Here is a 26,735-nt window from a genome sequence, read left to right as displayed (position 1 = left end):
ATTTTACAGTCTTTGGGTGAGCCTTTCTTTTCCAGCTACCCTTTCTATTCCACTTGCCCTGACTACTTGCAGATGTAGGCATCTCAGAAGGCAGCTGTACTACTTCGGAGACCTAACTGAGGCTCCACAGGTAGGAGGTTGGACCCTAAAGCTCATATAATTGGCACAAATAGATCAGTACTCCATCAGGTGATTCATAACTGGTGAAAAGAAAGCCAAGTGCTCTGAAGTGAGACTCTGTCCTCATTAAACACATAGGGCCTAGAAAGACTAGGCTCATAATTCAGGCACTTCACTTGGGTAAGTTCCAGGTCAGCTTGAGAGGATGCCATTCCATGGTCTGGGGGTCTTTTTTATTAGTTTATTCCTGTCTGTAGTCTAAATTGTAAATAATTTCATCAGTGTTCACTGATACCCCAGTCCAACCCCAGCCTCCCAGATGTTCCTTTACAGGAGAACAGAAGGACAAGGGAAAATTGTTTGGAGAAGGAACAAAACACCTATGATGGAAACAGTGCTGGCTGCAAGTATTAAATCAGAATAAATGACAAATATAACAAAGACTGAAATATTCACAACAAATCCATGGATGAGAATATATCCCCATAGCTTTGGCAGTTTGGTTCAAAACTGCTTGGTAATTCAGGTTTTGAATCCTACTGCATACTGAAGTGAAGAAGGTGGAAGAATAAGTAATATGAAAATTGTTTAAAATAGAGTATTATAGTTTTCAGGGGAATACTATTGCATTTCATGCCTGAGGGGCCAAATCTACTCTGAGGAGAGGTTTTGAAAAAGATAATACTAAAAAGTGTAATTTTCCTGCCTTATCCCCTTGCACACATTTTTTCCCTTTCTTGATATTTGTATTAAATAAGAAGCAATCAAAGCAGCAATCACACAACTAGAGCATACACAGCATTTTGGAAAAAAAAACTACAGGTGGGGAGAATCAATATTTCCAACTCAGTGCCATACCCTACGGTTAATTTCCTTCATTTATGATATCAACCAATGCTTGCAGCAGTCTATCATCTCTATGCTTGTAGGGTTTGGCATTGTAAAAAAGATCAACGTAGTCACTGTATAGACTTTCTTCTGAGCCTCTCAACTGGGAGGGCTTGTTCAATTTTTTGAGGGCTTGATAGAAGTGTTCATATGGAATGTTTAACTTCTCACTTGCAGTCTTCTTTGGCAGTTGCTTCTGATCCATCTGTCTGCTAAAAGCACTTTGCAGTAAATGCAGCATGGCCTCTGATGGGATTTTATCTTCTGCTTTGTCACTCCTGCTGCTGCTGGTGTCTTCTCTGGCTTTGGGTTTTTCACTCAGGCTCTCCAGTGTGGTATGGTCCTAGAACATAGATTAGCATGAAAAAAAAGTCAAGTGTCAATGAAAGACTGACTGGATTAAGGTTTGTTCTCCTTGGTGATCCCCATCTAGGTGTGGGGAAATGTTATTTTTCCATTCAAGAGCCACTTAGGCATCTAGAAAACAAGCAGGCCATTATCAACCAAAACAAAATATCAAAAGGACTATACTGTATAAAATAGTCCTCCCACAATACAGGCATTTATAAGTTCAGATTCCACATTGGCAGGATTCCACACTGGCAGGATACTGGTCATTTTATACCAGCATTTGTTCCAGTCTTAAGAGATATTTCTGGTTGTGCCACAGAACACAGCACTCAAAATGAAGGAAACACATATGCAATGATCATGGCAGCTCTGATTGTGCCTTGTACTCTGAAGAAAAGGACAGAACTAATGTTTTCATGCACCTTTCTCTGTAGATGATCTCACCCAAGAAAAAGACAGTGAGGTATGGCTAATGGGTGATCATAATACATATCTAGGAGATCTTGGAAGAGCAATCCCAAGTATAGGTTGACAGAGCAGTTGGTGGGAGGCAAGATCTTGTTTCAATGTTAGTATATGCCTGCAGAGCTTCCTCATTCAACTGAGAACTGTATTTCTAACTGAACACTCATTTTATGTTCATGTAGTTTTTACCATGTCTATCTATTTTCTCCTACAGCACCTGCTGAATCAACTTTTATTTTCTTCCAGTTAATACTATTGCCCATGGCTGCTGGCCCAGGGAATATTTATGTAATGGATTTAAAGACCACTATCACGCCCACCTTTCATAACCTGTCTGAGGAAGGGTAAACTATCTGTGCTTTATGGATGTCCTAATTACTTAATGGGGAGACAATTTGAAGTGATGGGATTATTTTCTGAATCTGTTGATGTAATCAAGCACATTGACAATGTGCATTACTACCATCCTGTGCATCCTGAAACCCAGGGTCACTCTGCCTTGTCATATTTTTAAAGTACTGTTATCTGTAGTGTAAACAGAAAGGATCTGACAGTAACAGATTCACTGAGCCAAGCCTTTTGAATCAATGAGTCCCTGACTTCTGTCAAGCCCTTTGTTCTTGAAAAATCTTCCAAACTCACTAGAAGCACTCCAGCAAGCAAAGTTCCTTTAGAATGTGACACTTGTTCTCAGTAAGACTACATAAATTTAGTGTGTCTGTCAGAGCTGTATTCCTCCCTCCTTCTGCCACTCAACTGCATAAGCCATACAGTTCCTTGCTTTAGGAGCAATTTCCTGTTATCATCCTAAACCCTTTAAATTTTGCAATTTGAAAACAGAGACTAATAAAAATATTAGTTGTTGACATGTGCAAAATTATGATATACACTCAAAAGCGGCCAGGGGTTAGACGAAGTGAATACAAAATGAGTTTATCTCTTCTTACTAGGAAAAACAAAACCAAACCAAAACAAAAACAAAAAACCAAACCAAAACAAAACAAAACAAAAAACCCCACCACCTCATAAACTGAAAAACACATAAGGAATAAATGTAATATAACTCTACCTCTACAAGATCCGTCATCTTCTCCACACCTCTTCTGTCATTCTGCACAGCATTGTAGGATGTATACACACGTGGCTGCTTCATGTGTTCAGGCTGGATAGCAGTCCCATGCAAAATCAATTTCCAGTTTACAATCCTTCCCTCATTTTTTATTCGTCTGGACTGAAAAACAAGCGTGAGATTAGAACAGGTTCTCAGGACACAAAAGATCAAAATAGACACTTGAATGCAAAGTACACAGAAGCGATCAAAGCAAACTATCAGGCTTTCAATACCTACCTATAGAATATGATTCATAAGCACAAAACCACATATTAGTAGAGACAGAGTATATTAGAATGTGGGATTTAATACAATAGCTTCACCACTCAAAATATTTACATTTTGATGTAACATAATTATTAATTCATCATGTAAGAATCAATGGCATTTTGTCATTACACAGAATGCTAGAAGTAACTGAAGTAGTATTGTGCATCATTTGTACTTGCTCACTGGGTCACTTCTTGGTAATTTCCTTATAAAAGTTACTATTAGAAATGTGAAATACTATTCTTTGCTACTATGTGGTGTACAACACACATACAGCAATCTGAAATACAGTGCGCGGAAGCAAGCAGCAAATGTTTGTTTATAAATTTTCATTGTAGTACTTCAGAAGTAGAAAGTGGAAAAGACAAGTATGGCAAATAGAAAAAACCAGCGAAATGAAGAAAGAGTTGACAAAGATCTTGCTTTATTTTACAAACAAAATGCTTTTCTTAACTTTGTTCCACAAAAATGCATTCATCTGTAACCATGGGGTTATCTATAAGCCCACAGCATTAACACTACACTGCTGATAGTAATATTTACTCCTGGTGCCTTGTCCATCTGCTCAGTTCTTGGCAACACCCTCCTGTTTACAATTTGAGGCCAACAAGGGCAGAAGGTTCAATGTCTAATAGGAAGCTTTCAGTTTTTGCCAAGATCTGACCCCTAAGAACAAGCTTATTAACAGACAAGTTCAATGAGATGAGTGAGCCTGATCACGCTCTCTTTGAAGGGAATTATTTTTCAGTTGCCTACTGACCAGCTTAATTTTGGTGTCTTAATGTTGCAAGACAGTAAGACAATTATCCACACCTGGCTTTAGTAAATTGATTTATTTCATATCTGTAGACTACCTGGCTTTAATCCTTAAACATTGTTCAGCACTAGATACTCTCAGAAAGAAATTTGGGAAACATATACATCAGAGACAGTTGCTGAGATTCCCCCCAAAATCATTAATTCAAAAGGTTTTCAGTTAATGAAAACTGTGTAAATGGACCAAGACAAGACTAGATCCATGCTGTATTCTTTTCTGCAGAAAAAAATTTCCAGTTAGCCATATGTTAATTTGATTTCATATTTCAACCCAAGAATCACAGAAAACTTTATTAAGTGATTAATTTTGGTGACGTGTGTCTGCAAAACACAGTCATGAAATTTTTTTGACAGGTGCTTGTCAGTGAAACGAGAATGGTGCTTTGCACTTACATAAAGAACAAGACGATCTGACCCTTCCTTTTTTTTTTAATCATTAAACCAGCTGGATATCTTTGTAGTGATGAGTAATCATTTCAGCTGTGTTGGCTCCCAAAGACAGCAATTTAGCATACAGGCATACTTACCATATCAGTAATTCTTAAAATCCAGGTGCCTGCTGGATTTTCCCCCCATGTGTGGACAGACATGAAGTCCCAGTTCTTGAAGCCATTTGGAGATTTGTCTCTCTCTCTCTCAGCCAGTAAGACAGTGCTGGTCCCTGTGTGGGTGTAAGATGAACACTCTCATTGTCCATGCACTGCCTGTTTCTACTTTTCATATTTGTCACCTTGCACACTGCCTAGAGCAGAGGTGACCTGGAAAATACACTGTTCAGCAGTGGCTCCTTTAGCAGTGGCTCCTGTAATTATTTTTATAGCGGTGCTTTAGGCATGCATAAGTTGGTAGGTCACACCAAGAAGGTACATCTTGTTCAGTCTTCTATCTCTGGCCCAAAAAGGTAGTGAATGCACATAAAAGAAGCATAAGGAGAAGATGTCAGACACAACCAGTCTTTCCTACCACTGAGAAGTTCAAGAAACTTCTGAAATTGAAGTTTTGAAGGCAAACCAGCTCATGCAGTATTATGAAACCACAGTCTCATCATGATTTCATCACTGGTTTAGGTTTTTTTTGGTGAGTGAATGTATATTGTTACAGCCTCCAACAGCAGGAAAAAAACATTCGCATTGTTATTATTACAAAAATGCTGCAGCTCACAAAGCATTTCTGCAGCAAAAGAGGTTTCACTCCACAGGAGAAAATTTGTTTAGCTTGTTCACATATAAGGAAAAAAGCAAGGGAGCAATATTTACGTTATAAGGAGCAGTGATGCCCCAAGAAGCCTTGTCACAATTTAGAGATATATTTAAAGGTAACACCATAAATATAGAAAAGGAATGTCATACATTTGCTACTAATGTTTTGCAGGAAAGTAAAAAAGCAGCAAGAAACAAGGGAAAACCAATTTAACCATGAAAGCAAAATGATAATGCAGTGGAAGCAGCAGTACTTGATGACTGCTACCTAGAAACAGAGAAATTAGATCAGCCTGATATTTAAATTCATATGTGAAAGCTTGTTGGTTTTCCCCTATTAATGCCAGTTGATCTAACAGATTTTACTCTTAGTTGTTTATAATACTTTTTGTCTTATTGTGTTGTTTCAGGGCATTATCAAGACAGCTTGCTATATTCTAGCTCATTTAGTAGAGTTGTACTAAGGTGCCTAACAAAAACACTGGTTTTTTTATATACACTGGTGGGGAGATGCATGAAATGAAACCTAAGGAATCAGATATCCTCAGTTTTCCATTAGACTGCTAAATCACAGGAAGTTTGATAAGAATTATTGATCTGTAATTCACTGTCTTCCAGGAAACCCCGAGGTTTCACAGATCCAGTTTCCTCTGAAAACGTTCTGTGCCTTCATTTTCTGAAGTATGATTTTCAAACCTCTTTTCACAAAAATAACCAAAACAGGTGAAGATGGAAGAGGGGTCTCTATAGGTCCCTGGATGCCTTATCCTCACTGAATTTGTTTGGTGATATATTTAGCTCTCTTTAACCACTGAAAACCACTTTTTTTCATTAAGTAAATCCTATAGACCACAGAAACACCAACAAAATGTGTCTTTGCCTCCCGTACCTGATGGAGAAACAAGAGTGACATGAAGATCACCTCTACGGGAATACTCAATCGTTGCCTCAAGCTGCACATGCTCCAGAGATGCAATGGAGTTCTCTTGACCCTCACAGGCTTTTGTGGGAATTTCAATGATGACTTCCTCATTTGCTCTTAATAATCTGTCAAAATTGAAGCAGTTCTTTGATTGCCCAAAGGAACTTTTGATTCTGGATCATCAAATGTTAATAACATGTTCAACAGCTACTTCAGAATGATGAGAAAGGAAGACTCAATGCCAACTCAACAAAAAAAGGTAATGTCGGCTGTTCATGCTCTGCACAGAGACAGACTCTGCATAGCTTTCTCTGCACAGTTCCCATTAATTCCAAAGAGAATGGGAATCTAAATCACCACATAAATAATTCTAAACTCAGGATCACGGAATCTTTGTTTTCTTAATGTAACTTACAGGACGGCAATAAGAACACATAGAAAGCAAGTGTGACATACATCAGTAGAGGGTCAACCTTTTGTGAAAAAGACAGAGTCCATCAAAACAACTTGACAGTATGATAGCATAAAGAATAAGATTACCAATCAGCGACTCTCCAAAACACTGCACAATGTTTCTGCAGACAGACCTTTGTTGCATTCACATGGTATAATTTCAGCCTTTGAAATAGATAATTTTTTCTGGATAAAACTCCGTATGAGGACATGTGAGGACAAAAAGAGTCTAGCTATCCTTATTGATTAGCCAGTTCAGTGACTAATGATAATTAATCTGTCTGTTCAGGCTCACTGTGCTATTGGCACATGGCTGGTAAGACTTTTAGTGAGCCTTTGGGACACTTGTGTTTCTAAGGGAAATGCTACAGACATGACTAAAACTCAATATATCACCCTGATTTCGACATATCCAAGCCTCTCAAAGGAGAAGAATCGTTGAGACCCATTAAGACACTTTTATTTTTTAAAAATCTTTATGAGACATCTGTATCTTTTTATGTGTCGTCTGATGGTTGTCTAAAAATTCACAGCTTTGCTGATTTGGCTCAGCCTCACAGTATCATCCTTTCATACACTGTCTGCACAAGCAGATATAATAATCTTAGTCGTTGTTAAGGCTTCATACTAGTAATTTCTATAAGTCTTACACTAAAAAATCCAAACCAAGAAGCAAATGCTGCTTGCTTGCCTCTGGAGAATACAGTCTGGCAAAACTAAATGAGTCAAAAGAATTCCCTTATTCTCATTCAGAGCAATCTGTGAAGAACATGATCCTTCAGGCTCTATTACAATAGACACCAGCCTGGTAATGCAAACCCTTACCTGGGTTCGAAGCTCTTGTCTTTGACAATACACTCTCTCTTTTCTGGGACATGTTTCCATCTTTTGGGATCAGCTAAATCCACTAAGGCATTGGCATTGAGTAGCCCAAACCCAAATCGGCTGTTGACCATCAGTCCTGCTCCATTTTTTTTCCATCCTGGATTTCCAGCCAGTGGATCGTATTCTGAAGTCCACACTACCAAGTGCTGCATATCCCTCCATGTTAGATCTGGGCTGTTTGGAAAATGTCCCTGGTTAGTAGTTTCAGGGTTATTTACCATTTTTATATCAATGATTAGACTGAAACAGAAAGTGCTTTGAATGTATATGGCATCCCACTGTTTCATACACACAGCATGTTGAATTTATCCTCACAATACTCCTCCAGGCAGACAAGATCTCTGTGTGCATGAAAAACAGGTATCTAGCAAGCATAGAGTCAAATCCTCCAAAACAATTCAGGCATTTAAAGTTAGCTAGCAATACTAGAATTTCCCACCCATCTTTTTAGGACCTGGACTTTGAAAACTGGGTATATGTTTCCATCTATGACTCACCCTACCATTTGAAATACCTAATTGTCTTGGCTCATGTCACCAAAGGGGTGCACAGCAGAAAACTGAGCTGAATCTATGCCATACAAGTATTAAACCTATGCATCACTGCCTAAAGTGTTTCCTGTGAAAAAAGGTTATTGTCCTGTCTTTTCTTAGCTTCCCTAAGACCTAAATTCTGGCTACCTGCCCTAAAGGAGCCAAACATGGCTGCTGCCTGTCTGTTCTGACAGACAAGCTTGGGCACCTTCCCTTTTATGCCTCATCACTGGCAGAAATTTTTCTGTAAATTGGCTGAGGCTTAGTTTAAACTCCTGCAGGCTATTGTCTTCAAATCACATTCTTCTGAATCCATGTGCACCCTCACTTTTAGGTGACCAGAAATCAGTAAATGCTGTTGCCAATACACAAAATATTCCTCAGTCACCATGATTTATTCACACAGGTTCTGCTTTTCTAGGAAGGTGTTGGGGCAAGTAGCTGCTTCCTTTTAGTCATCAGCCTGAGCAAGTCTGACTGACAAAAAGTGGAGCTGCAGTATGAGGTAGAATTTGTTAAAACAGGCCTTTTGGGGAAGGTGGTGGCGTGGTTGATAGAGGGGAGTTTCAAAGGTAATGGTGTGACATCTTACTTTGCTTCCAGCGCCAGAGCAAAAATTCCTGCTGCCAGAGGTGCGGATGCAGAGGTCCCTGTGTGAGTTTCTGTACATTCATTGTGAAGATCAACACTTGTCTGACCGAAAATGAAACAAAAGCAAAAGCAAAAACAAACAAAACCCACAAAACCCCAAAACAAAAAACCCAAAACAAACAAAACAAAAAGCATAAATAAACAGTGTAAATACAGTCATATCCATACTCAGAAACATAACTATGTGTCCCTTACTTGGTGCGTATTAATACAGTCTTCACCAGCAAAAAAGTGATGAGTGTATAAATCTGTTCATATTTCAATCCACTTTTTTTACTTCAATTATAACTTTAGTATCTTTTTTTTAGTATTACGTTTTGTGTTGGAACAAAATACTCCCACACTGAGTATCTTATTTTAATCTAAGGTTTCACAATAAGTGTTTCAGGCTTACTGGTGAATCATGAAAACAGATCATTGTGTTGAGCCTAGAACATTTAAAATTACTGCTTACTAGGAAATTACTCATAGGATTAGTATTGGTGTTCTGCTCCTTCTTCAGCAGAAGAACTATAATTTGCAATGAATAAGCACCAAACTCATCTGCCCATTATCTAAATCTCAACTATAAAGAGAAGCCACTTAGTAACAACTGATGTCCAGGCTAACTTGGAATGACACTGTTTTAATCCCCATCAGTGTAGTGTATTGTAAAATTAGTATCTACCAGAGCTGGACAGAAATTACAGGTATTTCAGCATTATTGTGCCACAGCAATTTTCTTCAGCACAATTAAGGAAGGCACACAGATTGGTATATTTGCTTCCTGAGTTTGGAAGGTTTGGAAGCACTGCTGTTGCTGTCTCTTGCTTAGAAGACGTAATGGCGAAGGTATAACAGAGTCCCTGCCATCACAGATTTTCATTTTACTCTGAATGTCTCTTCATTTCTATTCATTTGCTCTTTGTGAAGAACAGTTCCTTATCAAACCATGCAGAGACCACTTTCATACACAAACAGCCCTCACAAACTGCAGACATATCAGCATGTTGATTTAACTGCATCAACAAAATTATTTTGTTTAACCATTGCTTTAAGGTAGAAGAATACAGGAATACAACCACTTTTTGGATTACAAAGCCCTTAAAATTTCCAGACAAAAGCACTAAGCACGTAACACATAACATAAAGCAGGCACTCAAAGCCAAGCATTTAAGAGGTTTCATTTATTATCTGCGTATATCATACCTTTGTATTTGTTCTGAAACTGGTAAAAGCAACTTACAATTCTTTGGTCAGTATAATCCCCACTGCTGTATGCTGTGGCCAGAGTTGAAGAGCACTTCTCTGCATACCAGGGTGAAAGCCCTTGCTGAGAAGCACTGCTAATGGAGATGGTGTAGATGCTGTCAGTATAACCATCACAGTCACAGTTGTCACCCTGACGACCTCCATTCCCTGAAGCCCACACGAAAATGGAGCCTTTCCCATTTCGGCCCTAAGGGGGAAAAAAAAAAAAAGAAAAAAGGAAATGCATGGTTATCAAAGAGATTTCAGATCTCACAATGTATCTTTAACAACTCTTTCCCTCAAAAAGCCAAATATAGCAAACATAAAACAGGAGCAATTTCCAAAAGCACTGTAGAAGACAGAGACAAAATAAACCAGCTGTTTGACATATCCCACTGCTCACGCTATAGCACAACTCTTAATCCCACTGGCCTTGGTTTAGTGTTCCAGATACAGCAGCTTTCCTCAGGTTTTCAAGTTAAAAACAGAGTCTGTACTCAATAAGTAAATCTTTCCACATGCTGCTGTTTGATCCTCACCATTTCTAGAAAAATTGCCTTTCCTGTACTCACAGAGGTATGGGTTAGGGGTATGAATGATGGGCACACTGAATACCCTCCCTTCTCTCACAGATCCATGGGTCAGCATCACGAGCCTCCAGGCATAAGCAGATAAAACATCTCAGAGGAAACATGCATCACTATGCAATCTTAAGCTCTACTAGTTCTTTACAGGAAAAAAAATGTTTCATGTGACAAGCAAAAGTTCATGTGTTGTTCATTATTAATATGTATGCACATACATGTTCATTATTAATACATCACATTTTAATATTCCGCAGTAGTTTGAATACAAGTATTTTTTTTATCATTACACTCAGATGAGATAAGAAGTTATTTATGCAAATGCTAAGAAATTTGCAGCAGTTAAAACATTAAAAGCAAAGACAAGTAAGATGCACTCTGCAATACAAGTTTTAAGTTTGAAAAGACAAGCCACCTCAACTGCAGAAAATTATATAGTGTCTTTGGAAACAAAGGCTTCATTCCAGAAATCACTGGTGTATCCCAACACCTGCTCTGATTTCACTTAAAGTGATGGTAACATTTCCTTGGTTCTTCAGGTTAAGCCTGTGCTCAGGTGCTCCACCAGAATAGCAGTGAAGAATCCAGTAATTAGAGCTTGTCAATCCCAACACTGGCTGACTTTAGGCAGAATGGAGACCTTTGCAAAAAGAATCCTTGAATCCTGAGAGACAAATAGGTACTTTTCCCCCTCCATTAGAACCAAAACAAACTGTAAAAAAGATACATTCTCCACCAAAGAACCTGCTTTTTCAGAGTAAAACCAATGAATATTTGTTGCCTTATTTTCACCTTTAACTCTCCCTCTACTCTTGCTACCTACCTAAGGGCATATAACATGTCGTGAGCACTCTCCTCTCAGTCTCCATTATTCCCTCACAGTATCTTTGTCAGCTGTTAGCATTTGAATTGTTCTCTCCTTTTCTCCTTCTGCCTACTGTTATTAATTGCCCTTTATACAAAATTTTCTGTTTGCTTGTTCTTCAAGCTATTTCTCTCATCTCCCCTCTATGATTCAGTCTTCCTCTCTTTATAAGTACCTGTCCATCTTTAGACATCTTTTCACCTCATTGGCAAAAACTAGAGTAGTTTACTAAAAAAATCCATGGCAGCTCTCAGTTTGCACCCTATTTATCGTCCAAATAGATCCAAAGAATGTAACATAAAAAAAAGAAAACCTATAAAAATATTGCTCACAGTACTCTTCCTCCTGCATTTCTACTATTTGCATTTTAATTGGATCATGACATGCACCAATTTATAAATTAATGCAATTAGCACAATACAAGCTCATCAACAGGGTGCTGAAATGCATCACTACTTCACACAGCAAAATGTTCATGAAGTAGGAATTTTGTATTAAATGTTATGGCTTTCAGTGCAGAAATCCAATTACTGTTCAGTGTAAAAGAAGCAGCAGAGAAAGGTGGATGTAGGCTAAGACAAAAGCAGCAAAATTAAGGATGTAAAAAAAGCTTATCTATGAAGATTAGTAGCTAAAAACAGTTTAGAGAGCCCTAGTGGTGTTATCTTAAAAGTCCTTTCTAGCTGGAAATTTGTCTCACCTGTACTAATAAAATATATCATGTCCATTCAAATACATTTGAGAAAAGACAGCACAAACAATTTTCATTTTTTTCACTGGTATCAACCATTTTAAAATTCTCTGCCAAATTTTTGCTTTCTTTTTCTCTGAAGTAAAAGAGAAACCTGGTATCATACCTGGTTTATCCCATACTCGAAAGCCTTCTGTGCCAGTCTCCCAGGTCCCTCCACAGTTTTACCATCATCATTAGGGCCCCAGCTTGCACTGTAGATATCCACATGTTCTGGACTGAAACCAATTGAACTGGCCTCAATAGCATCAGTGACTATTCCATCCAGCATTCGTATACCTTCAGAGAAAAAAAAACCAAGAAGACTGACAAAACTGGATTACTTTCTATTCCCTCCTCCTTGTCTTTGTTAGCTGGTTTTAATGTTTGCAGTAAAATTATGCCACAAGTACTGCAACCACAGCCAACTGCTGTTCATGTAAGCAATATCCAGGACAGCACCTGTCAGTGTACAGTACAGTTAGATTTTATTTGCAAAGCTCAGTGTTTCTCTACAAATGTAAAAACAAACAACTTAAAATCTCATTGGCCTCCTATTTACTTTTTTCTCTCCTTCTACAGAGACCCAAGACGACGATATCTTGCCTACTGCTCCTGTTTTTTCTTACTGCATTCTCTTTCTTCCTACTTCTTCTCTTACATCTGCAACAAAGACTTCTCAAACTATTAAAATGCCACTGAAATAAAATAAGTTTTACCAACATTACTTTCATCTTTAAGAGTTCTAAGAGCTTTAGTTCAAAGACATAGTTCGGAATGTTCTGATCAAAGCACTTGGCCCTCACAGTCATTAAAGGTTTTGCTGTCTCTGTGACACTGCAATTTCACCAGCTCTCCACCACAGAAAAAAAAAAATTTCACTGTTTTTCTATTGTGAGAAATCCAGAGATATCTAGTCATTAGCAATTTATTAGGAGCTGCATGATCTAATCTCCTTCAGAGCAAGCCTGGACTTAGTGGATCCTTTGCTGTGCAAAGCCACAGCTCTGCAGTGGGGCTGCTACCAATGTCCAGTGCTGGAAGACGGCAGAAAAAGCAGAAATCTGGCAAAATTATCACGGTGGCATGGCTCTTACAGCAACAGCAGCAATATAAGTGCCACAGCAGTCAGTATTCAGCCTGTGTTTACAAGCAATAAAAACGTCTGGGTTCCCTTGGATTTGGCAGGTTAGTACTACTACAGCTGCACCATTGCTGGCAGTTGGGAAATTATGAGTACTCCTTTTCTAGTTCTTTCCACAAAACAGGGATTTTGTCAAAGAACATCAAGCAAAATGTAGTCATTGGGGGGGGGGGGGGGGGGGGGGGGGGAGGGGGGGGGGACCAACCACAAAATACCCAAACCTCCTTACCCTTGCAGCTAAGTGTCCTGTTCTTGTTCTTTTTTTCATGCTATCAAGCAGAGAAAAAAAGACTGCAAGCATAGCTCTTTTCCCAAATGGTTGGTCTCTTAATAATCCTAATTCCTCTGAGATAAAGCTGAGCTTTATTATTTCATATTCATTAGTGCTAAAATCAGACAAAGGAGTTAATCCGCTCTACCACAGCTCTCCACTATCACTCATAAAGCTGGGAAAAGCACCGAGGTATATCCTGTGCCTCAGGTACTGAAAACACCACTTACCCTGTATTGTCTTAAACTGAGAATGGCTGGATTACTCTTTTTTCTGTTGGCTCAGAATTGCCAGATTCTCTCATGCCAGCAAAGATCTGCCTGTGTGAAAGTGACTGCAAGCCCCAGGTGAGAGCTTGCAACACATAATGAGATAGAGGGAATGTAAGGAGTAGTGTGCAGATACTTCCCCCGGAAAAAGAAAAGACATGTCTGCAAATAAATAATGTAAGAAGGAAAAAACCAAAACAAACCAAAAAACAACAAAAACCAACCAAACAAAAACTAACCAACCAAAAAAACATAAAAAGAAAAAGCAACCCAAAACCCCCCAAACAAAACAAAAAGCCCCCAACACCCCAAGAAAAATGTCTCCACACTGATGAAAACAGTTCATGGAAAAAATCACTGTCTTGCCTTCCTGATCATCAGAAACCCTGATAGTTCAAGTCAGCCCAGGGATTTGATGACTGTAGTGACATTCCCCTAAGCAGATTCCAATTATGTCCTCTTGCATAAACTCTTTTTTATTCTTGCCCCCATCATCAGTCCCGCAAAACCAAAGGCAGTCAAAGCCCAAGGTCATTTCAGACACACATATCTACCTGACAGAAAGCAATTTTCAGCAACGTGTCACTGTGCATGAACTCTCAGCCCAGTTCTTTGTAAAATGCAGCTTCTTAATCATTTAATTTCCATGGCAGGGCCATGGAAATATCATAACACAGTGGTATGGTCAGGTATGCATGAAAATACACACACCCTGCATTATACCAGAGGTGATTGACACACATTTTTCAGCCCCACACAGACCAAGAGGTGATTGTTAAAGGACACTGAAAAGTGTCATTTTGAAAACTGGCATTAAGAATATTTTTTCTTCACACACTGCACAGAGAAGCCCATGGTTCTCACAGCCACAAAGTATTGGGGAGTCTAGTTAACACTTCAGAATAGGCCCAGGCATTGATGTGACTGGAGAGAACAATCAGGATTGATAAACTCAGTATTTTCACAGAAAACAAACAACAAAGAAACTTAAAGGAATGTTTTGGTTTACCCCTCAAAGCAAAGGCAAACCAACCTATGATGCTGAAGGCTGGAGAACAAGGTATTCCACATTGTCAGGGTTTCATTGTCCATTGTGGCTGGACCACTGGATTTGTCCAGTATGGCAACTGCTACAAGCAAACAGCCACTTAATGAAGTCATCCTGAACTAATGTCAAGCAAAAGTATGCAATGTGTCTTTTTATGGATTTAAAGGGGGGGGGGGGGGGGGGGGCGGGGAGAAGAAACAGCCTCTGGAGAAATAATCCTGTAGAACTTGGATCATCAAAAAAATCTTCCAGTGTTTAGTCACTCCGAATTTATCTGAATCTTTTGAGGACCTCTCTTATCTTCCACTGCTCTTTGAACATATTTTTCTTCCACACCTGTCTTAATCAGTCTGGTCACATCTAACAGTTTACAATTTCTTTCAATTTTTTGTGATGGTTTTCATCACACTTTGCTAAACCACCACATTTTTCCATCCTTCCTCCTCCCTCACCAAAGTGTATGCTGCTTGCAGGGTAATGTGGATTGCTGAACTGCTTTTCCTGCTGTTATTTCCCTTTTCTAGATAAATCATCCCACACAGATCTGTACTTTGCATTTGCAAATGAGCACAGATCATATGCAAATAGTTGTGGAAGAACCTCCTCTGTAGATGCAAGAGCCTTAATATATGGGCACAGTGGGAGTTCAGACATCTTTGCAGCTTCACTCCTTTTGCCTTCCTTTGAAAACTTGACATCTTCATACTATGAGTGAGATATTTTATTTAAACAGATCATGACAGCATAATGCATTATGGCAAAGGCAAACTGCAAAGCTGACATCCATGACAGCTCAGTGGAGTAACTGGGAGCCCTCAAAACACCACATTGAAATGGTGGGAATGACAGTTATGGGCGTCAATTGCCACTCATCATCCCCTAGTTTAAAAGGAAGAAGAGTGAATAATGGAAAAAGTAGGACTGTACAAATAACTTCCCCTGAGCTAAATAACCATTTGCAACTGATACTTGCATCATGATTATTTCATAAACAATGAACAGATTGAGTCACTGATGAAAAAACAAAACAACAATATTGATCAATGGGCAAGAAATACTCTACTTGTTTTCAGATTTAACTTACAGTGACAGTAGAGAAGGAAGGTGTTGAAACAAAAAAGGACAGCAGCTTGCATAACGTGACTGACATGACCTTTTGAATGTGCTAGTGGAAATGGAAAAATATGCTGCAAATACAGATGTGTATAATTTTGTGTACTCCTACTTTCACTCTACTCAATCTTTCTCCTCCCCTGGATAAACACTAACAAGTAATTAGTCCTTCATTCCTTAAAAGATATTGTCTTAACTCTAGGTAAACTATAAGTTGTTGCTATTGTTGTTGTTGTTGTTAATATTATTAGTTGTTGTTAATATTATTAACATTATGATTACTAGTTTCATTACTATTACCATAATCATCATCATCCCGGCCTACACTGTTGCTGCTGTTGTTATATATTATACTTACCTATTCATAATCAAATTCCAGACTTTATTAAAAAATCCTGTGATTATAGGTGTCGCTTAGCACTGTTGTTAGACAGGATTTTGAAGCTCATAATACTGCAAGATAAATGTTTTCCGAGAAAGACCAATCATTCATATTTCAGATTAATGGTATCTGGCAACACTCAGTATCTGTCTTGTTTCCATTCATATTAAACACCTAATTATTTTTGTTTCCTTACCTCCAACCCTGGAGTTGTAGGCTACTCCAACTCCACATTTTCTATTGTTGGCTTGCATGGCAATTTCTCCTGCACACCGTGTCCCATGCCTGAAAAATACAGCAAGAACAAAGAACACATGATTACAGTTTTGCTCCATTGTACAGAAAGACTCATCAAGGACCTTGATTTGCTCAAATTCTTCCTTTCAATGAATGCAATGCACTTATTGAAGAGCTTTTGAGCTGTACCTACATGATACAAAAAATACTTATTTTTCCTAAGTTTCATTAAATATAATTTTACCTACTTAAAGCTCAAAGGAACATTTTCATGAGATGATAAATGCTTTCCTTGCTCTCACTGTAGATACCAGTATTTTAGTAGAGTGAAAAAGTGGCATAACATTATGGGGCTAAGAAGCTATCTTCAGACAGAAATACACGTTTAGATACTATTTTCCTAAATGACTTCATTTATTTAAGATTTCAGAAAATGAGCCTTTAAAGTATATCCACTGCTAATTCTTTTTTGTAACAAACTCTTTTTTACGCAATTCTTTTTTTTTTCCATGGGTGATTCTAATTCCTCAATGCAGAAAGCCTTCCTGTAAATCTCAAGGTAAGAGTGTTGTATAATGTAATGCTACAGATTGTTACTCACATGCTTCAACGCTTCTGGGCAGAATTCCATTAACTTATTAATAAAGATTAGAGGCAATACAGTTAGATTTAAGAGATAATGACATCATAACAGGAGGATAGTGGCCAATTTCTCTAAAATAACACTGTAACAAAGTAGAAATGCCATTTTTCAAATGTCTTATTCATGGGATTTTTATCCTTAGACTGACCTTTTTTTCCCTCATACAATGATTTATGTTGTGAATACTACTGTATTGTCTGATAGAAAACAGGGAAGTAATGCATCAGTTTCTTTCTATCTGTACTGAGTAGCGGCATCCTAATTTGTTTAAGAAATTGACTATTTTGCGTACCAGCTTCTAAGGAGGTCCCTCATGTTCTCTTTCTTATGGACAAAATTCATAACTGGACTACAATTGGTGTGCTCAGGTCTGACAGACCCATCAAGAGACTTTTTTTGGTTTGTAATTCCCAGTGCAAAGAAGGCAATTGAAGTAAAAACATACTTTGGGAAATACCATTTCAGAAACACACAGAGACACATGAATGGATTATTTCCTTCATCTTACAGAAACACATCAGCACTTTACACATGCAAAGACATGAAGAAATTCAGGCGTCATAAGGAGTTTACAATTATGAAGTTCTTAATCTGGGAATTTTATCCCAGTGTTTATACCAGCATTATGTGAGAATGTTCCTGCAAACTGGAATGCAGAAGGTTCCTTCTGAACACCAAGTAGTGATTCTTTACATTGAGGGCAACTGAGCACTGCCACAGGTTGCCCAGGGAAGTTGTGGCCTCTGTCTCCTTGGAAGCATTCAAAAGCCATCCTGATATCCTGAGCAGCAGGCTCTAGAGCTCCCTGCTTGAGCAGATGACCTTCAGAAGTCCCTTCCATGCTCAACCATCTAGTGATTCTGTTACACAAATTCTTCCTCTCATTAAATAATTGCCACATGAGACATACACAGAAATTTCTCCACTTGTATCTTCTAACACAAACTGACACCGTAATGTTTTGTTCTCTTCAGACAACTGCGAAGCTACTCACTTGTTTTCATTTGTTGGGTCATATCTAGGAAAGGGATCATGATCATTGTCGTTGAAATCATAACTTGCCCTTGGGTCCTACATGTATAAAAAGAAAAGCAGAATCAATTCAGACAACTAGAAAAGGCATTTCTAAATTGCTTGTGTTCTGGAGTCTGTATTTATTTATTTGATGTGCCTCATATTGGCAGCAATCAAGCTGGTAGAATTTGATGGCTATTAACAACTCCATAACCTTTGCATGGATCTTTAATAATTTAGCATTATACCACTGCATACAAATGTGTCTGGGAACTAAATCTACTGAAGGAAAAACAAAACAACAAAATATCCACCCCACTACCATTGCTGAATAACATTCAGCTTCCTGTGACACAGACCAGGTTCCAAATCATGCCTAAGGCACATATTTCAGTCTCTATACTGTGGAAACTGCCATACAGAACAGACAATGAGCTGGGGAGTGTCCCTTTATCAAATCTACAATTGGTTAACCTATTCCATAGCATTCTAATGCTCAAACTTACATAGTTAGCATAGATGTCAGTGTGATTCCACTCCAATCCATCGTCCAGAACTGTGATGACAACTCCCTTGCCTGTAAATCCTTTTTGCCACACAGGAATAACATGGAGATCCAGTTTGGGCAGGGATGGAGTAATTCTTGTATCTTGCTGTGGGACAGAAGGGATTAAAATACATCAATACTTTATCCATTTATACCAAACAGATCCAAAGTCATATTTTAAAGATGCTGTAATAAACAATTTCAGCCTGAACTTATATATTTTGCTCAAATTTTGCAAATACGAAACAAAACTTAGTCTCATTAAATACTTGTGGCACTGAAAGATTTACCCCACTGCTTGAATATCCCAGAAGATCACTTCTGAACAAAAAACATCTTGTATTTTTGGTATGTAGGCAGCAAAAACTGAAAGGAGTGGTGGGAATGTACCGATGGATCTTGGAACACTGGGTTAATAATCAGACCTGCTAATGTTTGTTCTTGCCATTTGATGAGGAGCCAAGACAGTGCCCACAGTGCAGGGAACTGGATGTCCTCCAAGTGTGTCTTCTCCTTGGACATAAAAGTTAGCCAGAGCAAAATAATTAATGTATAAACAATTAAGGTAGTCATTTGGTTGGGAACAACTGTGTTGAATCACAATCTTCTCTTTACTATCATTGCTGTTCCTGTGGTAAATCAGCTGGAAGCATGAATCATATATAGCCATCTCTTCCGCAGCAAATTTTTTGAAGAGTATCTCCTAAATGGCCCATTTTCCCCTTCTAACACTAAGTGAGCAGTACATACATCTAATTTAGAAAACACTCTTACAGCCCACATAAAAGCATAGATGTAAAAAGAAGCACTTTCTTTCTGTTTCCCTGTGCACCATTATGTTAGCTGATGGCAGGTTTGTTTAGGTCCTTGTTTCCAAAGACATACTTTATAAAATACAAGGCTTAGGAAAAGAAATTTATTATAGAGACGACATTTCTTTTATTTTTTGCTATCTGTATCTAGATGCTTCCATTCAGGAAATTATTTGAGATTTTATGTTTTATTCTCTTGAATCCATCAAATATTTCTTCCTGGTGATGTGTGAAGGTACACTGGATAGCGCTGAAATTGTTGCCAACAAATCATAAAAATGAGGTAATAGTCAACTATTCACTACAAGGCAAAAACATACTTTGGAAGAAAATATCTAACACATTTATGCATTTAATCAGAAAAATTTAATGTGCATTTTGAACAAGGGTAAGCAGCATGTTTTTGTTTCTCATGTGTGAAAACTAGAGGGAAAAGTAGTGAAAACCATAAGTAGAAGGGGAAAAGAACTAGATCTCCTGGAGAGCAGAACATTGCCAGGTTTTTTTTTTCCCAGACTGCTTTTATGAATCTTTCATGTGTTTGTGTATTTGCCTAGTATAGACATCTTGGAAATGTCCTGCTTTTTTAGATACAGACAAGGAATAAAACTCACATTCTGCTTCAAAGAAAAGCAAAATTCTCAGAGATAGCAATTTTTCTTCTGTTCAAAAGAAGTCTGCAGGAATCTTCATGGAAATATTTTAGGCAATGTGTTTTATAACTTATCTTCCCTAGCTGAAATGAAGGAAAGCAGCCTAGAATTTGGTATGATTTCTCCAAGATGAACTGAGGAAAAGTACTTCCAGCTACTCAAGCCCCTTTTTTTGGATTTGTTATACCTGTCTTTAATCCCATCTCTACGCTTTCTGAGTGAAAGCAATGAATCCTAGATTGAAGGTACAGCTAGATGCACAGTGGAAATGCAGGCTCTTGGAACAAACCATGTAAAATCTAAATTGTCAACTTTCTCAAATGACACACACAAAAAGAAACTATGGAGCCCAGGAAATTTTTTTCCTCAGGTTTCAAGCTTTAGAGACCCTCTAGTATATAAATCCTAGTCTATGTGTCTGAACGTGCCTGTCACATTCACAAAGATGCTTTTGTTTCCACCTGGTATATGTATTCTACACTACCAATTTTAATAAATAAATACATGGCCAGCTTCAGATATGTTAATGGACTTCTTACACAAAACCAGCAAATATTTTTAAATTATCATTAAAGTGGTTTTTAACTGTTAAGAATTTGTGATATCACGTCCCCCACCCCCCAATACTAAACAGCAGCTGAATTGGCATCTAGAATGTTTGTAGAAGTGACACTCCACAGAAGAAAAAAGGTTTCCTGAAAATGGTATGCACAGAGATCACTCATTTTGACAGCATACACTAACCAAAGGGACCCTTAATTTATTCCCTTCAGTGCAATCACCTTGATACTGGTAAAATAATGGCACAACCACCTTCCCCAGTTCCACAAGGCAACAAATTCTTACCAGATACCACTGCTGATTCCACATAGGGTCGTTGAAAAGACTTTCTGCTGAGTCTCTCACAGAGGCACGCTTAGTTCGCCTTTTTTCATACTGCTGCTCTGCCCAAGAAACCTATAATTATTTATAAAAATATGACAAATGAACCTCTTTAATTTGAGACTTTCTTAACTGAGATTATAAAGACTTTCGTCACACAGAGAAATTTTGGTGCCTAAAGCAAAATGAGTAACATTTGGTACAGAGAAGAGGATTACTTAAACTATAGTACAGTGAGATTTAGGGAAGAAAACTTGGTGAAATCACAATACTCTAAATCAATTTACAGAAAATCTTTAAGAACAAGTTAACAAAGAACTCCTGTGAATTTTTACATCAAAGTAGAAAGTTAGTTTTTAAATCAGAAGCCTTTTTACATGTTTTTACATCGAATAAAACCATGTAGTATGGCTAGGTCATCTAAGTAATGGTGCTTACTGAAACAAGGAAAACCATGGCCTGCTTCTTTTTCCTACTTATCTTTTATTCACTCTCTACTGGGAATGAGAAAGAAAGAAGAAATATTATCTCTGGCTTTTGTCTAGCAATCATAATGATGCTGTCACCCACAGACCAGCTGGACCTCCAAGTCTCCTTCCTAGTGATGTTTTTAAGAGTGGTTAACTAGCAAGCTATGAAAATTAGACTAACTTCATCACCAGAATAATTCCACTTAAGGCAACTGAAAGCCAAAACGCTCCAGCATGCTTTGAGAAAGCATCAAACGAGTTGCACAGCCTTTGTGCACAGACACAGCAGTCTCTAAGGCACTAGGTTGTGTTTTAAATGTGTATCACGCTTGAATGTATTAGTGAACCTAGTTCAAATAAAATCCTTACGATGATGCCTCTCTCTCTGCTGTGTGCTCCTTTTGGAAAGGGAATAAAACATTATTCATAGCTGGTCCTTGTGTGGTCACTCTGATGCAGATACTGTTGTTCCTTTTCATCCAAATTCCAAGCAGGCAATGCAAACTCAGGTTCAGCAAGATTGCCAAGATCCTGTGACAAGCCTCACATGGAGGTGCCTTGGATCTAATCTTTTACTTTCAACCTCTGAATAGATTCTGTTCCTTTTATCTACCTTGATTGAGCAGCTTTATGATCCTGACATCTATCACCATATTTGAAAAAAAAAATTACTCAGAAGATACAATTTAAAAGTATGATTTGATTAAAATGCAATTTTCTAATGAAAGCCTAATGAATTTCACTACAAGAACATAAATCTTTTAAAATGGTAGCTGCACTAGGTACATTCATTATTCTCTTTGCTATATATTTAGTCCCAAGCCCCTACAAATCTTGGTCATAGAAAATTACCATGCAAACACAGGTATTTTAAACTGCCCTATTGATATCTCAGGCCAACATGTGCACATGCTGGAGCAATTACCTCTATCTTTCTTTCCTGCCCACAGCAAAGCTTGACCTCTTCACCATCTAACAGTAACTGGCAATTGACCACTTCCATGCTTGTTATTCTTTTTTGATGGTGAGCAAGTGCACTGAAGGGAAATGAGCTGAAACTCCCAAGCACGTATGTCAGGCAAACAAGCCAAAGTTTGTTACTCAGCAGTTGGGTGAGGTTCCAACCATTCATCTCCAGCAAAACCTGAAGGCCTCATGCCAGCTCTCCAATCACTGATACATGAAGCGGTTAAAAAAATCTCAATTCAAGTACACTTGCAAGAAAGTAGATTTGTAAACTAGTGCAAATACTAGAAGTTAGGTAACCAGATAATTTTATTCCTTTAATGTATTCACAGCCTTTATCTGTTTTACAACAAACACTATAGGAAGCAGATAAATATTCAGATAAATATTCAGATTAGAGCCAAGTTTTACCACAGCTTTCACACTTAACATACCGTAAAATCCATGAAGGCGTTATACAAACAAAAACAGGATTCTCTTTTCTCTCCCTTTTAAAAGGTTGAATCTACATCTTTTTAAGTAGGCTGCCACTGAACAAAAGCAGCTCTTTAGAGCAAATGTCCGTGTATAACTGCACAACATTGCATGATTGCTTTGTGTTTATACACTTACATAATGCATAATTACATCTGATTTATTCACAGAGTTAATTTGCATACTGGATGGTAAATAAAATGGAAATTGGAGTAAATTTAGCAAATCACCTGCAGCACTTTGAATCTAAGAATGCAAGGATGCAATAATGTCTGGTAGAAATATAATACACTTCCATTCTGCTACAATTTTAGAATGTGATGTATGAACAATCTCATTCTTCCCCATGTAACAGGTTCATTTGATGCAGTAAGCCCAAAAAAGAGAGAGACTGTACCCAAAACTCTGTTCCTGAACATCACATTACAATAACATGGGACATCTGGTCATACACATAGACATAAATTGGAACTGGTTTAGACTGAATCTGCAGGTTTGAACATCCCCAAGTTAGGATTACATCAGCTTTAACTTTTTTATACCAGTTCCTGTTCACAAGGAAATAGATCAGAGTGTACAGTTTTGAAACAAAACAGGCAAAAAAAATACCCTGTCCTGCCACACAGAATATTTCCTCCTAGCTGACATTTGCATCTAAAACCTCCAGATAGAAGATTACTCATTCTGAAGTGATTTGTCCTTATATGATAATTTGCTGATTTTGACAACTAGGTTACTTCATGGTTTGGACAGCTCATATTGTCACAGTGATTGCTGCAACAATGCTGATGTTAAAATGAAATGTTTTTGTTGTGACATTTCCCAGAAAATAGTTTGTAAGAAAGGCTGACAGCTTTCTGGTTTGCTCTTTCAATTTGTCATGCACCCCAGCTTTTCATTATGCCTACAAACAGAAATGCTTCTCTCTGAAATAAAGCCAGACAAACAAGGAGTCCGCTTCACCAATGGGTTGTACTTCAGACCCCTGTCTCCCGATTTTGCCTGTTCTCTGAGTGGAGTGGCATATCATTGTAACAAAAGACTGCAAGTCTGCAATGTGCATTGGATCCTTTGAGATGGGATTTTAGGTTGTCATAGAAGCCAATCCACCAGGACCTCAGCCCTTTTCTCCTACCTTTTTTTTTTTTTTTTAACTTAATATTCAGTTACTTTAAATCAAACCTAATTCACATGGTAATTGCGCAGACATAGCCTAATTAAACTTAGTGTATCTATGGATTTTTACTCTGCATCCAGCCCCTTGGTTCCCTGTTCACATTTTCATCAGTGGCACATCAACATCTGAAATTCTGGTGCTGCACATGTTAAATCCTACATTGGAAAGCTCTTGTAAAATATGTGGTAAGGGAGGGTCAGATTCTGATGTGAATGACAGAATAGTCAAGTATTAATCAGCGCGAGTATGGATGGCTGAATATATTAGACTTGCAAAATGAGGAAGGCCTGCCTGTGAAGATAGCAGTAAGGAGACAGAATAAAAAAAATTTTAAAATAATAAATTTAACACTTACCCGCTCATCATCAGAAAGTCTCTTAGTGATATGGATAGCACTTCTTCGGGATCGTCTTGGGTGACTTTTATGTCTGAATAAGTAGTGATTTTTCAGTGATCCAATCTGTAAGACACAGGCATGCTTTAATTATCAGGAGATATTTCCCCACTGTGAGCAAGTAATAACAATCAAAACCTGAAAGAATTCACTCTGCCTAAAAGACAAAAGAACAAGAAACTAGCCCTTAGATATTTTAACCCAAACAAGGAACTCTCCAAGTAACAACTGCTTCTCTCAGCCTGTGTGCTGCTAGAAGAGTCTAGGGGAGTATTTCATTTGGGCTACTCAAGTGCAGACATTACTACTACAATACTCAAGTTACAAGCACCTGTACTAGTTACCACTACACTCATGGACACACCTTGGCACAGCCACATTTCGGTGGATAGATTGCACATTAGTTTTATCTACTTTTCCTAGGTGTCAGCTGGACAGGTGTGAAAAGTTTGCATGGCTTCGGACACCACACAGAGAAACTGGTTTGTACAGGCACCCACTGTAGCAGCATTTTCACTTGCTCAGTAGCCAGCTACCAGGCAAGCCAGTGCATCCCCCTGACTTTGAACACCCCACTCCCCTAAGGACGGGCTCTTTGATAGCTGTGGGGGCAAATACACCAGCTACAAAGTCAGAAGGACTGAGCCCACAGAGGCTGGATCACACCTACTGGTTTGGGGGAGAGGAGAACACGGCCGTGCCCTAATGCAAAGCTGGGCAGGTGGCCAGAGGAGGCTACGGACAGCACCGGCGGCACGGAGGGGGAGCTGACCCCGACCACGGGGCTGGGCCGGAGGCAGCAGGGTCCCAGCTCTGGGGGACGCTGTGCCTGGCACAGGACCCTCGCCGGGAGGTGAGACGAAGCTGCTCCCTCACGGCGGTTACTCATCCCTGACAACGCTGACGTCATGGCATCCCAAAAAAGCGCCCGAGGGATGGCTGGAGAGAAGCCCCGCGATGGTGATGCAGCCGGCGGGGCGGAGGCGGCGCGGGGCCGCAGCCGGGACCGTCCACGCTCTCCTCCTCCTGACCGCACTGCCGGGGGAGAGCCAAGCGCCCTGCCCAGCCCCCTGTGGCACAGCAGGGTGCCCGGTCGATCTCCTCAGGGAGAGCCAGCTGCCCTGCCTGGAGCCCTACAGAGAGAGCCGGACCCCGCCCGAGCCTGCCCAGTCCCGCCTAAGAGAATGGGAGCGACCTGCTCGCTCCCGTCAAGGAGAGCCGGAGGTCCCCGCCCGATCCCCCGAGGAAGAGCCGAGTCGCCCTGCCCCTTTCCCTCTGAAAGAGCCGTCCCTGAGCTGGTTCCAAGGGCGGACCCGGGCCCTGGGAGGCTGCGGTGGGGGACGAGGAGCTTTATACTCCCCGGAACCCCGCGGGCGGCAGCTGGGCACAAGTTTGAGGGAGAGGGGAGGGAAGGAGTCTCGCGGGATGGGAAAGGAGCCCCGTCGCATCCTGCGGGATGCGCCGCGGCGACATCCCCCGCCCGGCTGTACCTGCCCCACCAGGTCATAGTCCAGCTCGTCCGCGATGGCTCTGGCAGCGTCGGGGCCGGCCGGGATCTCCGCTGCCCACTCGTTTAGGAAGAGCCGCCCGGCGCTGCCTCCTTGGGGCAGGCACCAGGCTGCTAGGAGCAGGGCCAGGGCCGCGCACCGGCCGGCCCAGCGCCGCCTGGCCATGGCCGCGGGACGCGGGAGGGTTGCGGACGGGCGGGATGCGGGCGGGATGCGGCGCAGCGTTGCTACGCGATAGCGCGGAAAAGAGCCCTGCCTGCCTCCCTGCCGGCGCGGCTGCCCGAGGCTCACAGACCCTCCGGAGCCGGAATGGAAATGAGTGTTTACACGTCAAAACGACGACAGCCATCCTGACGTCAAGTGTACCTGGCCCCCGAGGCGGGGGGGAGGCGGGGGGAAATTCCTGGGGGGGGCGCGGAAGTGAGCAGGATGGAGGCGGGGGCGCGGGGGCGAAGCCCGGCGGGGCCGGGGTGGGGATAGGGGGGTGGCGGCGGCTCGGCAGGACGGGGGACGCGCGGTCTGGTCCCCGAGGGTCAGGGGCCGGCTCCCAGAGCGCGGAGAGCCGGTCGGTGCCTGTGTGTGATCGTTTCCATTACTGTAGGTGATCGGTAAGACAGAGCCCGAGCCGAGGTGAGGCAGGAGCGCGGACTCCGCCCGC

The 26,735-nt window shown here is 40.1% G+C and overlaps 1 protein-coding gene across 1 annotated transcript; it reads right to left on the bottom strand.

The window, feature by feature from the left end:
* Positions 1 to 345: 345 nt before the first annotated feature.
* Positions 346 to 26,242, bottom strand: PCSK1 (proprotein convertase subtilisin/kexin type 1). The gene is made up of 14 exons (XM_066338377.1): positions 26,060 to 26,242; positions 24,531 to 24,635; positions 21,053 to 21,163; positions 18,701 to 18,847; positions 18,175 to 18,251; positions 16,497 to 16,585; positions 12,201 to 12,373; positions 9,890 to 10,102; positions 8,606 to 8,706; positions 7,421 to 7,654; positions 6,110 to 6,267; positions 4,549 to 4,682; positions 2,894 to 3,055; positions 346 to 1,351 (listed from the first exon to the last, which is right to left on the bottom strand). The coding sequence occupies exons 1-14, from the start codon at positions 26,240 to 26,242 to the stop codon at positions 986 to 988; spliced, it is 2,253 nt and encodes a 750-aa protein (XP_066194474.1). The 3' UTR covers positions 346 to 985.
* Between the last annotated feature and the right edge of the window lie 493 nt (positions 26,243 to 26,735).

The sequence above is a fragment of the Sylvia atricapilla genome, chromosome Z (genome assembly GCF_009819655.1).
Source record: "Sylvia atricapilla isolate bSylAtr1 chromosome Z, bSylAtr1.pri, whole genome shotgun sequence".
Classification (NCBI taxonomy): Eukaryota; Metazoa; Chordata; class Aves; order Passeriformes; family Sylviidae; genus Sylvia; species Sylvia atricapilla.
The sequence above is the reverse complement of the archived record's forward strand: the minus strand, read 5'-3'. Positions and strand labels throughout refer to the sequence as shown.

What these genes read in the sequence shown, in the direction of transcription:
- PCSK1 (XM_066338377.1), bottom strand. Translation starts at nt 26,242, where the DNA reads ATGGCCAGGCGGCGCTGGGCCGGCCGGTGCGCGGCCCTGGCCCTGCTC. An exon ending in GACTTTCTGATGATGAGCGG is followed by an intron (nt 21,164 to 24,530) that starts GTAAGTGTTAAA and finishes AAATAATTATAG; the next exon opens with GTTTCTTGGGCAGAGCAGCA. An exon ending in GACAAGAGCTTCGAACCCAG is followed by an intron (nt 6,268 to 7,420) that starts GTAAGGGTTTGC and finishes CAATTTTGACAG; the next exon opens with ATTATTAAGAGCAAATGAGG.